General features: G+C 37.5%; 1 protein-coding gene across 2 annotated transcripts in view; it reads left to right on the forward strand.

The window, feature by feature from the left end:
- LRIG2 (leucine rich repeats and immunoglobulin like domains 2) overlaps positions 1-7,577 on the forward strand; it is a 49,632-nt gene extending 42,055 nt beyond the window's left edge. For both annotated transcript variants that reach the window (XM_079135225.1, XM_079135224.1), the window contains exons 14-18: positions 593-874; positions 2,107-2,556; positions 2,879-3,028; positions 4,275-4,562; positions 6,744-7,577. In XM_079135225.1, the coding sequence (XP_078991351.1) occupies positions 593-874; positions 2,107-2,556; positions 2,879-3,028; positions 4,275-4,562; positions 6,744-6,967 (1,394 nt within the window). In that variant the 3' untranslated portion in view covers positions 6,968-7,577. The remainder of the gene's footprint in view (positions 1-592; positions 875-2,106; positions 2,557-2,878; positions 3,029-4,274; positions 4,563-6,743) is intronic.
- The last annotated feature ends 7,816 nt before the right edge of the window (positions 7,578-15,393 follow it).

Below are 15,393 nucleotides of genomic sequence, written 5' to 3' on the forward strand. Positions count from 1 at the left end.
TTAATGCTCTTTCTGTAGCTGTAAAAAACTTCTCCAAGATAGCTTTATCTATTGCCTGTTATATTGAATAACCATTTTAGATTTTGTGCATCCAAAAGATGTATTTGTGTCTTCTGTGTTTCTTAATGAGAGTTTTAAAGGTGTGTGTGTATGTGTATATATATATATATATATATATATAATATATATATATTATATATATATATTAAACATGCAGTTCCCTTGACAACTGTGTTGATGTTCGTTTGGAAAGTACCATTTAACTTTATACATGTGAGAGTAGTATTAAATATCAAGTTCTGAAATATGGAGTTCAGAAAAATTTGTGGCCTTCTGATTTCCCTATTTCGGTTAGGACAATCATAGATAGGTCACACGTTCTAGAAAAGTTAGTTGTCACTGTGCTCCAAATACTCTTTTGAGTTTTTGAGAGGAAAGTTGGCTTTTAAAGTTGCAATGACTTCAATCTGGAGAGCATGTTTTCTCAAAGAAATGGAACATTTCAACAATTGATATTTTGCCTATCAGATTGGTGTGTGTGTGTGTGTGTTTCCTTCTGCCTACTTTTTCTTAATGATCTTTCTTGAAACAGAGATGCCATCTTTTCTGAAAACTCCAATGGATCTGACTATTCGAACTGGTGCCATGGCCAGATTAGAATGTGCGGCAGAGGGTCACCCTGCGCCTCAGATTTCCTGGCAGAAAGATGGTGGTACTGACTTTCCTGCAGCTCGAGAAAGACGCATGCACGTCATGCCTGAAGATGATGTCTTCTTCATTGCCAATGTGAAAATAGAGGACATGGGAATCTATAGTTGCATGGCGCAAAATATAGCAGGAGGCCTCTCAGCAAATGCCTCACTAACAGTTTTAGGTACTTTTACTGCTTCAAGTATCCCTAGTATATTGGAAGCTTTAAAGAATTACTTTTGGTCTTAATGGGCAAGAAAAATAATTTTGAGATTTCAGTTGTGATTTTTACCTTTGTTATTATTTTGTCACTTTATTCAAGTTATTTCAGCCTAGGATTAGTGGGTCAGATAACTGAAATCTGGGAGAATGCTGAGGGCAGAATTAAGGTTATCACATAAATTGAAAATTCAAATTCCTTTATTTTGTCTCCCTCTGTAATTTTTCTACGTCATGTATTTAACTTTTAGTAAGTTCACACTGAAAGCCCTACTTTTTGTCTTAGAAATATTCTAGACATTCTCTAATGCTTTACATACTGTTTTACAAAGAACCTAATTTAATTATTTTTCCCTTGTTAATTAAAAACATTAATATAAAATATGACTTTTTTTTGGTTAGATTTTCCATTTTCCCTCTACTATGTCTCTATAATCCTGTATTCTGGCAAAACGTTTTTTCCTCAATTATTTCCCTGACCAGAATTTTTGTTTTATTTCCTTTTTTCTTATTAAGAATCCTTTTATTCATGGAAATCAAGTCCAAAGCAAATTCTACTTTCCAGTTCTGTATTTCCTTAGAAGACAGGGGTTTTAAAAGAAGTTTGTTGACTTGTTACTTGTTTAATAAGAAAAATAAGTATTTTAAAATTTTAAGATTACAGAAAATTAAGTCACTAAGATTTTAGCATATTCTAGACATTTTTTACTCATTTTTGTGATTCCATTTAATATTGTATTGCAAGAATTACCCTGTCTTTAAAAGAAAGTCTTCATAAAGCATCATGTGACTCTATTTTTTTGCTAAATTTTTAGATAATTTCTTTATATTTTTAAATTGCAACTGATTTTGTAATAAATACCTTTGCATGTAACTTTTTTAGTTCCTTGGAATAGCATGCCCAAAATAGAAGTATGGAGATGAAATTTAGATTTTTGGAGCATTGGTTGTTTGTTTGTTGTGCAGGGAGTCAAATGCAGGACCTCATACATACTAAGCAAGCATTCTACCACTGAATTGCACCCTAGCCTCAAATTAAGGTTTTTTTGAGACTTTTTGTTTTTCTGAAACAATAACTTCTACTCTTCCCATCTATATATGAAAGTGCTCATTTCATTATATCCTCAGAAGTCAAATTCAGTAGAATTTAGAGAATAAAATTGTCTAACTTGATAATTTTAAATGTTTTCCTTTTAGAGACACCCTCATTTATTAGACCTCTGGAGGACAAGACAGTAACCCGAGGTGAAACAGCTGTGTTACAGTGCATAGCTGGAGGAAGTCCTGCTCCACGCCTCAATTGGACTAAAGATGATGGACCACTGCTGGTGACAGAGCGACACTTCTTTGCTGCCGCTAACCAGCTTCTCATCATTGTAGATGCTGGACTGGAAGATGCTGGGAAATATACCTGTATTATGTCTAATACCCTTGGGACAGAACGAGGCCATATTTACCTAAATGTTATTTCATCCCCCAATTGTGACTCTTCTCAGAGTAGCATTGGGCATGAAGATGATGGTTGGACCACAGTTGGCATTGTTATCATTGTTGTAGTCTGCTGTGTTGTGGGCACCTCTTTGATCTGGGTCATTGTTATTTACCACATGAGAAGGAAAAATGAAGACTATAGTATCACAAACACAGGTGAGTGGTAGCCAGATGATACCTGTGATTTATACTCGAGTCAAGAATGTAGTACAGGATTTATTGTCAAGTACAAAAACTAAGGAGTTATGATACATTACACCTGATATAGGTGTAAGGAAGTTTTTCTATTAAAATGTCCAGTTTTCTTCCTATATGAGGAATAATTCCATCATAATTTTTTTGCAGGGGAAGAGTGGTGCCCTTTTTCCCCACCCCCCGGCCAGTTGTATCAGAGTAGAGCATATTGACAAAATAGTGTTTGGAGTGTTGGCTTCAGTTGCCTAACTTAATTTGAAAGTTACATATGTCTCTTTTACAGAGGAGCTCAATTTGCCTGCAGACATTCCTAGTTACTTGTCCTCCCAAGGAACACTGTCTGAGCCACAGGAAGGATACAGCAACTCTGAGGCAGGCAGTCACCAGCAGCTTATGCCTCCTGCCAGTGGTTATATACACAAAGGCAATGATGGTAAGGATGTTTTGTTGTTTATGCTTACAACTTCAACCTCTCCTGTTGAGTTTATTTTCCGGTGTACAGTTTCCCCATTAACCTGAAGTAATATTTTATTTTTTATTTTTTGGGATTAAACCAGGGTGCTTTGCTACTGAGCTATATCCCCAACCTTTTTTAATTTTTGAGACAGGATCTCATTAAGTTGTTTAGGGCCTCACTAAGTTCTGAGCTTGACTTCGAACTTGTGATCCTCCTGCCTCAGCCTCCCAAGTCACTGGGATTATAGGTCTGTGCCACCACATTTGGCCCTGAAGCAATATTTTAAAGTACTCAGTGAAAACATTTAGCCTCATGCAAAATAGGATAAAAGTTGACCAAAGTCTTAATAAGAGACTTTTCAGGGATAAGCATACCTCAGATCACATCCAAGGGAAGTTTGTTTCTCCTACTGACATGTAGATTATTAATGAAGTTTAAAGTGTAACAGTGGTTCTCATAATGAAGAACATCAGAGAGATATAAAACATTTTCTAATTAAACGAACTTGACTTCTCGACACTACCTCTTACTCCTCCTTATTTCTCAGTCCCTCACTCCCACCAGGAGTGACAAAACATGGGAGATGAATGAAGGAATAGAAAGACTGGATTTGATTCCTAGTTTCCTGTTTCTAGGCCTGTGATCATGAACGTGTTACTTAAGATCTGCTCTTTAGTTTATTTAACTTTTACTTCTATCAACCACATGCTTGTCAGGTAGGACTTAGACTAGGGATACTTTTAGCAGTTAGTATTGCTAACCTCTTGACTCTTAAAAGTAACATGGTCTCCCACGAATGAAGTCATCCTAACTCCTTGTTTTCTGCTCTACCTTGCGTAGACCAAGCATGTATCTTTTAGCACAGTGCAAGTACTATCTTGGATCCCTTGATTTGAACTTGATTTATCCAGGCTGGGCAGAGATGATTTAATGTAATATTCAAGAGTATGGGCTCTGAAGCTAGAGTACCTGGGTTTAAATTTCACTCTGTTGCCAAGTTACTTTACTTCTCTGTGCTATAATCAGCTTATCTATGAAGTGAGGATAATGAATAGTACCTACTATACGGGGATGTTGTGAGGATTAAATGAGTCCACTCACAGAAAGATCTTGAAACTTTACCTTGTTTATAAGGTTGAAGTGCTCAAGAATGGAAATTGGTGATTGGCAAAACTAATTCCTTACAGAAAAATGTTTGGGTTCTGTCCTATGCTGTTATTAGGTGGCACTGGTACCCGGGTGATCTGCTCAGATTGTTATGACAATGCCAACATCTACTCGAGGACCCGAGAATACTGTCCATACACCTATATTGCTGAAGAGGATGTTCTAGATCAGGCATTATCCAGCCTCATGGTCCAGATGCCCAAGGAGACATTTTTGTCACATCCTTCCCAAGATGCCACTGCCCTTGAGAGCCTGATATCAGCAGACAGAGAGCTGTCTGCCATTCCTGGTAACCATGATAGAAAAAATGAGAAGAAACTTCCCTCTACACAGTTGAGCAATGGTAAGGGATGTCTTTGTTGTTTTATTTTGCTTTCACTTACCTAATGAATTTTTCCTTCCATCATATAGGTAGCACTCATTTGACAGGAAGCAAATTGTTATATTAGAATAAGTGGCCATTGTTAACTGGTGTGCACTAGAGCCAGAGGTTTTTACATATTGAGTTACAATATCTTCATCTGGAAGATGAAAACAACTTTTGTGGGGTAATAAGATTGTTAAATATTCAAAGGCCACACAGAAAAAGCTTTAGAAAAGTTTCATATAGGGTATTAATAATGTTTTCTTCCATTTTTTAAAATATCGGAAATTTGAAATGCTTAGAATATGTTTTGGGCAAAATTAGGTGAAGGTGTTTTACTGAGAAAACATTAAAATGTTTTGTTTCATTGCTGTTCTCTCAGGCAAGTATTTAATCTCAGCATCACTTTGCAGTTGTTTCTTTCTCCTATGAGGTGTGATCAGAGCCATAATTGGGAAGATGGTTTTAGAATACTGTCCTCTGTCCTTCATGGCCCAGGAAAAGAAATACTATACTATGTAGGTCAGGCCTTTGATAACAGTTTGGTCAGTAAAACAGCATGTCCTAGACTGTGAAGGGTACTACTGAGCATACCTTCCTGACCATCCTGGCTTTTCATCACCTGTTAACCTGCTGTTAATCTGAGGTGGAAGATCATTGGAAATGGGGTAGGGGGTAAGAACTACAGAATTAGAGAAGAAGGTAAATTATGTAGAAGGTAGTGGTATTTTCCAGGGATGGTTCTGGCAAGAGTCGTGATCTAAGGTGAGACTTAAGATGTGCTCTTTTGTTTTTAAGAGACTAATTCTAAAGATTTCTCAAGAGGGTAGAGAGCAGAGAAAAGTATCATTATTGAAGTTAGTATCTTATGTTTACATTCAGTGTCTAGGAAAGAAATGCACTAGCACTAAATCAATTTTTCCTTCTCTTAGAAGAGTCACAAAAAGAGGGTTTAAAGCCGGGTGCAGTGTCACATGCCTGTAATCCCAGCGACTTGGGAGGCTGAGGCAGAAGGATTGAAAGTTCAAAGCCAGTCTCAGCAACATAGCGAGGCTCTAAGCAACTCAATGAGATCCTGTCTCTGAATAAAATACAAAAAAGGACTGGGGATGTGGTTCAGTGGTTAAGTACCCCTGAGTTCAATCTCCGGTACCAAAAACAAAAACAAAAAATCCCCCCAAAACAAAACAACAACAACAACAAAGGTTTAAGAAGAACCAAAAGTATAGCATGTCTTTTTTTTTTTTTTTTAAACTTTTCATTTGCCTTAACTTTTAATCTGATCTGTAAGTAAGGAAATCAGTAGATGAGAGTGCTGTAGTGCATTGTCCATTTTTTTATCTAGGGGTACTGTAGATTCGTGCTACCCAAAGTATGGGCTAGGACTGTCAGCATGAGCATTATACCTCAGAGCTTATTAGAAATGTGATCATGGCTTGGTGTGGTGGCACACACCTATAATCTCAGCTACTCTGGGGGCTGGGGCAAGAGATCACAAGTTTGAGGCAGCAACTTAGGAAGACCCTGTCTCAAAAGATGTAGCTCAGTGATAAAATATGCTCATATGTTCAACAAGATCCCCAGGTTATTTATATGCTTATATGCATATTAAAGCCTGAGAAACTTGCTCTAGTTTACTTTTCACATGGGTTTTATTTGTGGGTATTGGTTTCCAGAATGTTAGTCTAGCTTTTCTCAAAATGCACCAGGGAAAGTGTAACTTTCAGTAAACAGTCTTTGAGAAAAGAGCTCACTACTGTAGTAAAAATGAGAAAGGTACATTTTTTGAAACCAGAGTATAGATAATGTCATTTAACATAGTTGCTTTTGGTTATTATTTGTTGCTTGTTATTAGTTTGGTTCTTACATTCTAGAATTTGGAAGACGATGATTTTTTTTTTTTAATGATTATTTATTTTTAAAACAAAAGCATTTAAAGATGTAACAGTAGCAGGAAATCAGTAATTATTATGTGTCATGAAACTTTCATTACAATACGTATACCATTACAATATGTATGCTTTCATTACAGTATGTATGTTCCCAGTGTTCTTACTCAGGAATATTGGGCATCTTTATTTCTTTGGGGATTTGGTTAAAAGGACATAAGTTTTAGAAAATTAATTTTGAACTTTGATAATTCTTGTCTTTCATTCTCAGAACCATTACAACGGCCTCTGTGGAACATAAACAGAGAATTAGGCCTGCCTCATCCGCCCTTTGCGCAACAACCAGTCCTTGAGTCACCACAACTTCATCGAAGTGAAGGCCTGGTAGAGAGGGATCCAGACTCTTCTTCCCCCATACCCTGCCACAGGTTACACGACCATGCTTTTGAATTTAGTAGGACTCGGAACATTCAAGATGGTAGTGAGGGCACATGAAACCCATTCTAGGATAAAATCTGGGCACAGACACGAGTTAATTTTGTATTTACTACCTCAGAGTTCAGAAGAAACCCCAAAGTCAGCGTTTGCTTTACTCTTTGTTTATGGTTACATTTGACCACACCAAGGTAGCACAGGCATGAAGGAAGGGTAACAGCTGACAGAAATGGGTATATCAAGTAAAAGATATGCAGCACTGGCAGAGGAATATACAGGACAAATATGCTTCCTGGTGGTTCCATGGAGATGTGCCCAGGTGTGCATTGGCTATCAGGAAGAGTCTCATTGCTGCTTAACTTGCTGGGATTATCTTAATTCTCAGAACATTCATGAAAAAACATTATTACTTTGATGTTCTACTTTACCTTTCAAGAGCAAAACTAACTTTGGAACCCTCTGGGAAGTGTGCCTGGGGTTCTTCAGTGGTTTTAAGCAGGTAGTTGTAGCTGGGGCTTTGACATTCAAGGTCTTCAGCAAGAATCCCAGATTTGACCAGCTGGTATTAGGTCAAAGGTTTTTATATTCTTGTAAATTTTTTTTGTCCCTATTGCCCAGGGATCTCATTGTAAATATATGTGTATTTATAAATAATTTTTATATTCATTGACCATGTGTATTGATTATAATGTAAATATTTTTGATATGCCAGAATTATATATAATGTCTCTAATTATATTGACAGCAGCTTCTCAGATCACAGATTTTGTATAACTTAGTTCAGTGAGATCTAAAAACTATTTAAAGTTCTAAAAACTTATTTGTTAAGAAGTATATGTATAGAGGCAGGGTACTAGGTGATAATGCACATTCAATACAATCTTGGTGAAATTAACTGCTTTCTTCATGGCTGAAGGTTCATACATTTAATCATTTGCCATCTGTTTACAAGCATCAGGTGATATTACCTTTCTAGCATAAAAAGCCTGGCAGTCTTGTCACGACCTTATAAACAGAAGAAGACTTGTTTGGGGACTATCTTCTTCCAACAGAGTGACTTACAGGGAAACCAAAGATTGCTTCTCTCTTGTGTTTGTTTTGTTTTTAATCTCTCTTTTACTCATGCCATATATCTTAAGGGAAGAGTACTCTTATTATTAGGAAGAACATACAGAAGTTCCTATACTCTAAAGCTTTGGAGTGTTTTTTATAAGTGACTATGTGAGCCAAAAAGTTTTTTCAAATTTCATAGCAAAGAGCTTTATGTAAAGAAAGAACTTAACAGTCTAATGAAATGTAGTGGACTGAAGTTCTTTCTTTGCACTTTCAGATTTCTTTATATAACTATTTGATTCTCTCCTCTAAATTTAATATTTATTACTTGACTAAATAATTTTTCTCTTAAATAAAAATATCTGTTTCTTAGTCATGCATTTCCAGGGTTCTAAACTCACATCAGATCTCAGCTTTTTGTCATAAAGTTTAGCTGAATTTCATACTTGTATTTAATCAATTTTTCTCCAGTGGGCAACAGCACTTCTTTACCTGTTTAGTACTGCTACACCTTTCTTTTTCCCCTTGTACCTGTCAGGGTTTGTTTGTTTTCACTTGGAAATTAAATATGACAGTTTTACTAACCCTTCAGTCAGCATCTCTCTTCTTAGGAGGTTATGGTATCATTTGTATCGGACTGACAGGAATTGAGACCTGCTTCACTTCTGGCTCTGCTCTTCACTACCTGGGTAATCTTCACTACCTGGGTAATCTTCACTAGCTGGGTAATCAAGGATGAGTCCTTGTACTTTCCTAGGCCCAATTTCCTCCTTTATGAAATGAGGCATTTTACTAGATGCTCATTCTAGCCTTTTCCAGCTGTAATGAATCCACAGTTCCTCTAGGAGCTGAAGAAGATTATGCTACTTTAATAAAAAGTTGCTTGTGTGAAGTATTTGTTGAACAAGAGTGATACTGCTTGCTCTAACTTGATCCAGATTTATTTCCTCTGTAGCAGGAGTAATGGTCTAAGAAGTACTCATGAGGAGCCAGCTGCAGTGGCACACACCTGTAATCCCAGTGACTCGGGAGGCTGAGGCAGAACGATCCTAAATTCAAAGCCAGCCTCGGTAACTTAGTGAGACCTTATCTCAAAATAAAAAATTAGAAAAGGACTGGGGATGGGGCTCAGTAGTTGAGTGCCCCTGGGTTCAGTCCCTGGCACCAAGAATAAATAAACAAACTAATCCTTAGCACCATAAATAAATACTCATGAGGAGAAAAATATTCTACTTCTAAATGGTATCAGTAACCCTAAAGAATCTTGTCTCAGTCGAAAAATCAACCTTTGCTTTCTAGAGCAGCAGGTCTGAATGCTAGAATTACAGCATACTATGGTATCAAGATAAGCTGAGAGGTGTGCCACAACTCATTTGTAACTCGTTTGTGCCTTACTTCCCTTTCTGATGTATTCAAAGTTACCGTACTCTAACTCAGAGATTTTCCTGAGTGGTAAATGTGGAGTTAAGGCTGGGTTGCCAGAGATTGTGTCCACGAATGTTGTCTGTTACGTGCGAGAGGGCAGAAAACAGGCTGTGTGAGTCACTGCTCTAGAGACTGTTCACCCAGACATGCTCCCTCCGTGCTGTTCCTACTGCCAGTGGCGTCAGAGTCTGGTGCCCTGAGGAGCCAGGTTATCCTTCATTATATCAGCTCAAATGGTTGAAACCTCTATGCAGATATTTTGAGCTTGCCAGAACAACTAGTCCGGAATCTGTGTAAATGCAAAGAGCCTACTTTGGGTCTTAAAATAACAATATGTTCTAATCCTAGGAAGAATTTACTTCATACTTTTTTTTCCCCTTCTTCCTGATACAGAATTGGGCCCAGAGCTTTGCACATGCCCTACCACTGAGCTATATAATTTCTTTGAGACAGGGTCTTGCTTAGGCTTTTCTGAACTTGAGATCCTCCTGCCTCAACCTCCTGATCAGCTGGGATTATAGATGTGCATGTATTTTTAACCAAGTAAAACAGTGACCAAGTGCTTTACCCTCTAATGTACAGAATTGGTGGCTTATCAGTACTTTTTTCTAGCAGTACAATGTCTGCCTGATGCTAAGTTAATCAGGGATGTTGCAAAAAAAGGCAAACAGATTCTGAGAGAAGTCTGTCTCCCTACCAAGTTACCTCTTCATTTTAGGGATATATAAATGTTCTTAATTTATGCCCCTCTTAAGCTGATTTTTTTTTTTTTTTTTTTTTTTTTTTTTTTTTTTTTGGTACCAGGGATTTAACCTAGGGGCACTTAACCACTGAGTCACATCCCCAGCACCCACCCAACTTTATTTTATTTATTTATTTTTTAGTTGTCAATGGACCTTTATTTTATTTATTTACATGTGCTGCTGAGAATTGAACCTGGTGCCTCACACGTGCTCAGCAAGCATTCTACCACTGAACTCCCAACCACAGTCCCCTTTTGAATATTTTATTTAGAGACAAGTCTCACTGAGCTGCTTAGTGCCTTGCTAAATTGCTGAGATTGACTTTGAACTCGTGATCCTCCTGCCTCAGCCTCCTGAGCCACTGGGATTACAAGCATGCGTCACCGTGCTCGGCACTTAAGGCTGATTCTTCAGATCTTCCTGGAAGAAGAAATAGCATTTTTCTTGAACTCCAAGCCTTATAGCCATTAACTGTTTCCCAGAATCTTCTAAATACTTCCCTTGTATGCAAGATACTTTCTAGAATAGGAAATATCAGGAGTCTAGCCCAGTGTACAGTTGCCCCTAAAAGTGCTACATCAGAATGCTTTAAGTGTGTATTTTTCTGTAAGGTAACTTTCATGTTGCCTGCACATTGCCCATTAAGGGGTTGTAAAAGGAACTTTAGGCTGTTAAGCAGTTTAGACTGTTCCCCATTTTCATATGAAAAGGGATATGTTGTAGAAGCCTTTACTTAAAGTTGTCAGGCATCATCTATATGAAGGTGCAGCATATACTTGCTAATAATTCCATATAACTTAACTCCCTAACATCACATTTACCTGACAAGTGGACAGTCAGCCTTTCAGGGGAAAGATACATTGAGAATCTAAGTAGTTATCTATTAACAGTGTTAGATTTCTGTTTGAGATGGAATATGAGCAAGATGACTTTTAAGGTCTCTTATTTTATTGGAACTTTCCAAATACAATCTGACAGTTTTAAAAATTTACCCTTCAAAATCTTCTGTTTTTAATGGAGAATACTTCAATTTTGTTTGTTCATTTTTTGTTTTGTTTTGTTTTACGGTACTAGAGATTGAACCCAGGGTATTTTATGTGCCAGGCAAGCATTCTACCACTGAGCCACATACCCAGCTCAGAATTTGTTTTAAACGAAAGAACTTTGGACCATAGATAACAAAGAGGATGTGACCTATGAGCATGGCTTAAAATGTAAAGTAATGGGCTTGTTCTGAAGAGATCTAATGTAAGTGGCATTTCTGTAATGAAAAATTTAAAGCCTGTGTTGCACTATAATGCTCCCTTTTGCTCTTTGATTAATTTTTATTCTTTTTTTTTCCTTCATCAACTATATTAGAATAAAGATAACGATTGGATAAAAATTTCTGAACTTGGGGCTGGAATTGTGGCTCAATGGTAGAGTGCTTGCCTAGCATATGTGAGGCACTGGGTTCAGTCCTCAGCAACACATATAAATAAATAAAATAAAGGTGTATCAACAACTAAAAAATATTTTTAAAAAATTCTGAACTTGACTAAATATGAAAAGAGTCATTCCAAAATAGAGAATGGATAAGATATATAAGATTATGTGTGTGTGTGTGTGTGTATACACATATATATCTAAGAGATGGGTGTGTGTACACATTCAAGTGTTTATGTGTCATAAATAGAAATGAGAGAACTTGTTTTTTTCTTATCCATTCCCAGTTGGAATGGAGTTGGAATTATGGTGTTCAGTTTTATACTTGATATTTTACCCTGGAGTGGCCTTTTTTCATAATTATAATATCCACAGAAATGCCAAGGGGGTAATAGAGCAACAGAGGTAAGTTTGCTGTTGGTTCCCCGCCACCCCCAGGGCTGAGTGTTGAACCCAGAACCTCACACATGCCGAGTACATGTTCTGCCACTGAGCTATACCTGCAGACTCAAATGTGCTGTCATTTTATGTAACATCTTTCATTTAAAAAATTTGCTTATTGATGCATATTATAGAGGTAATTGTGAAAACAGCTGGACCTTAGAAGGTTGAGCTAAGTTTTCCTTTTTGGCAACCTGCAAGTAATTTTTTCTGTTAAATGATCTCTTTCTCAGTTCGGCTTGACAGGGGTTTTTCCTTCCTACCTCTTCTACCTTTAACTTTTTGTTTGGAGTACAATCTAAACAATATCAGTTAACCTTGATTGATTTCTTTCCTCCCTCCTTTCACACATTCTGTATTAAGAGATATGTTACAAATTGCATTTAAAACAACATCTGAAAACCCGAGAATCAACTGGAGGGTTTATGAGAAGTAAGGTAGTGTGTGTGTGTGTGTGTGTGTGTTTCTGGTGTCAGGGATCAAACCCAGGGCTTTGTACTTCTTGGGTAAGTGCCCTACTACTGAGCTACATCCCCAGTCTCCTGAGGTGGTTTTACGAGTTAAGATTTAAGACCCATCTTTCAAGGTTGTGTGCTGTTTCTTAGGAGTCCTAATAATCCCCAAGGGGTGTGGCATAGGTGAAGAAACAGCTGGACATGTTTGTGCCTGTTTTCAGATGTAAGAAATAAAGTGGTCTTATACCAACTATAACTGTTTTGGAAGAGAAATTGATCAGCAGGTGGTTAAGTGCTCTTGAAATGTCTCTTGGCTATTTAATGTGGCCTTTTGATCCTTAGAGACTTACTTCTACCCTATACTTTCCCCTGTTCTCTTTTTCCCTTGTTAGAGGATGTCAGTCCGAGCAGCCCTGGTATTAGATGTACCTAAAGAAAAGTAAGTATAAGCCAAGTTGTTGTTCAGTGTGGTTCTTCCCTGGTATCTATATTTTCTCACACTTAAGAATGTATATTTTATAAAGCATGTGTTTTGTCTACTTGTTTGTCTACTGTAATATGTCTTCAATAAAGCTAAAATACATTACATCTTTTTGTCTTCACTTGCCTTAAGTATAAGAGTGAAATGGTTCATTTTTGAATTTGTGACCTTTTGAACAAGCCTTCAAATAGCTGAAAAAGTTAGAACAGCGAAGGGTTGCTCTTCTCTGGTTCTTGCCAACTCATACAGCTATGAGCCTACCACTGGCCACACCCTTCACTTGCTAGCTGTGCAGGACAGGAGCTGTCCTCTCTTTCCCTTGTGATGTCCATGTTGGTGCTAGGTGGCTGGCAGATTTGGAAACAATGCACTTAATAGTTCACTAGGAAGTAAGAGTACTTTCTGCACAAGGAAGAACTTAAAGGCAATATTTTATAATTTGGTAAATCTTAGATTAACAGAATATTTGAGGGTCATCAGTATTCTGTAGCTTTGTTACTATACCATCCTGGGGACCATTTCCCCAGAATGTCAACTCATTGAAGACTGGGCTTAAAATATTAGTCCCGTTGTGTACATCTTTTGCACTTTAGTCTTTATGAGGCACTTTCCAAAAATAATATCTCATTTGAGTTTCATACAATCTTATGGTATAGATCAGGTAGATAATTGTAATCTGCATTTTGTAGTTAAAGAAACTGGCTCAGTGAGATTACTGAATTTCACTACATAATCATGGATTTTATGCCAATTTATTTTTGCAAAAGGGTGCAACCATTAAACTTTTAAAAAATTTTTGTTTTGGTATTAAAAATCTTTATTACTAAACTGTCCTTGGTGCAGGATTAGGATGCCCAGAATATTTGTGAACATACCTTAAGATTGAATAGTCCAAAGTGACACACATGATTTCTTTGTTACAGTTTAGTGAACATTTTTCTGATCTGAAAAAAACACATTGATTTGTACATTATATTTGAAATACTATACTTGAGAAAGTTTACTACAGTTGTGAATTATGAATAGAAAACGAAATCTTCTATGTCTGAAGATTCTGTGCCACTATCTATGACTTCATTATCTGACGCACCATCTTCAGTGCCACTCACATAAGGTGTGTGTTTACTGTTCGTACTGCAGCGCTCTCAACAGGATACATGGGTCAGCTTTTGGAAATACACTGACAGTGTGCATGTGCTGAGAATTCTAGGCTTGAGGCTCACGGTACTCAAGACAAACACGCATCCATATGCCCTGGTAAATACAGCACTGCTCTGTTTACCTTCTTTATTTTTATTTTTTAAAGTTTTTTAGTTTTTGATGGATCTTTATTTTATTATTTATATATGCAGTGCTGAGAATCAAACCCAGTGTCTCACACATGTGAGGCTAGCACTCTTCCACTGAGCCACAACCCCAGCCCGTTTACCTTTTTAAGTGGCTTGTAGGACAGAATTATACTGTGCAACGACTGTGCGATGAAAGGTTTTAAATCAATTTATGGACTGAAACAACAGGGTGCTGTGATTTTGCAGTGGCAACAATTACACAGTGAAATATGGTATCACATACCCAACATCAAAAAACTTTCAGACAATAAAGCAAGGATTTGAATCCAGATTTCCTGACCCAGTTGCAGATTTTCCCCTATGATACTTTCTGGTCTGAGCAGCATATCTTGTCCATTTTTCCTGTAATCCCAGTGGCTCAGGAAGCTAAGGCAAGAGGATCACAAGTTCAAAGCCAGCCTCAGCAACTTGGCAAGGTTCCAAGCAACTCAGTGAGACCCTGTCTCAAAATATGAAAAAGGGCTTGGGGGGCTGGGGTTATGGCTTAAGTTGTAGGGTGCTCGACTGGCACATGTGAGGCTCCGGGTTCGATCCTCAGCACCATACAAAAATAAATGTACTGTGTCCCTCTACAACTGGGTGGCAGGGTGGGGGGACCGCTGGGGATGTTGCTCAGTGGTTAAACCCCCTGGGTTCAATCTCTGGTACCAAAAAAAGTTCTGGAGATGAATAAAGCCTTCTGGGCTTTGATCAGTTTCAATGTTAAAAGTTTAGAATGTACCTGGAAGTTGATTTTTACCTAAATTTCTGATTGAAAAACAACTATTAGTTTTTTCTCATAAGGTGAAATGAAAAAATGTTATGGTTTTATTGTTTTGTTTTTTTGGGTTTTTTGGAGGCCTAGGTGACAACATCCCACTGACCCAAAAGATGCTCGTTCACATTCATAGATGATCAGAAGCTTGTGACCCAGTGCTCAAGCTGTGTGTGCTGCAGGACTCATTGCTTTGGGCCAATGGTTTTGGAAAGTACAATACCTAGAAAAATGAAATAAAATAATGAAATAACAGCTCCCCACCCCACCCAGTGCTGGGGACTGAACTCTGGGCTTTGCACACACTAGGCAAGAGCTTTACCACTGACCTACGCTCCAGTCCCAAACAAAATTTTTATT

Source organism: Sciurus vulgaris, assembly GCF_902686455.1.
Source record: "Sciurus vulgaris genome assembly, chromosome: 1".
NCBI classification, from domain to species: Eukaryota; Metazoa; Chordata; class Mammalia; order Rodentia; family Sciuridae; genus Sciurus; species Sciurus vulgaris.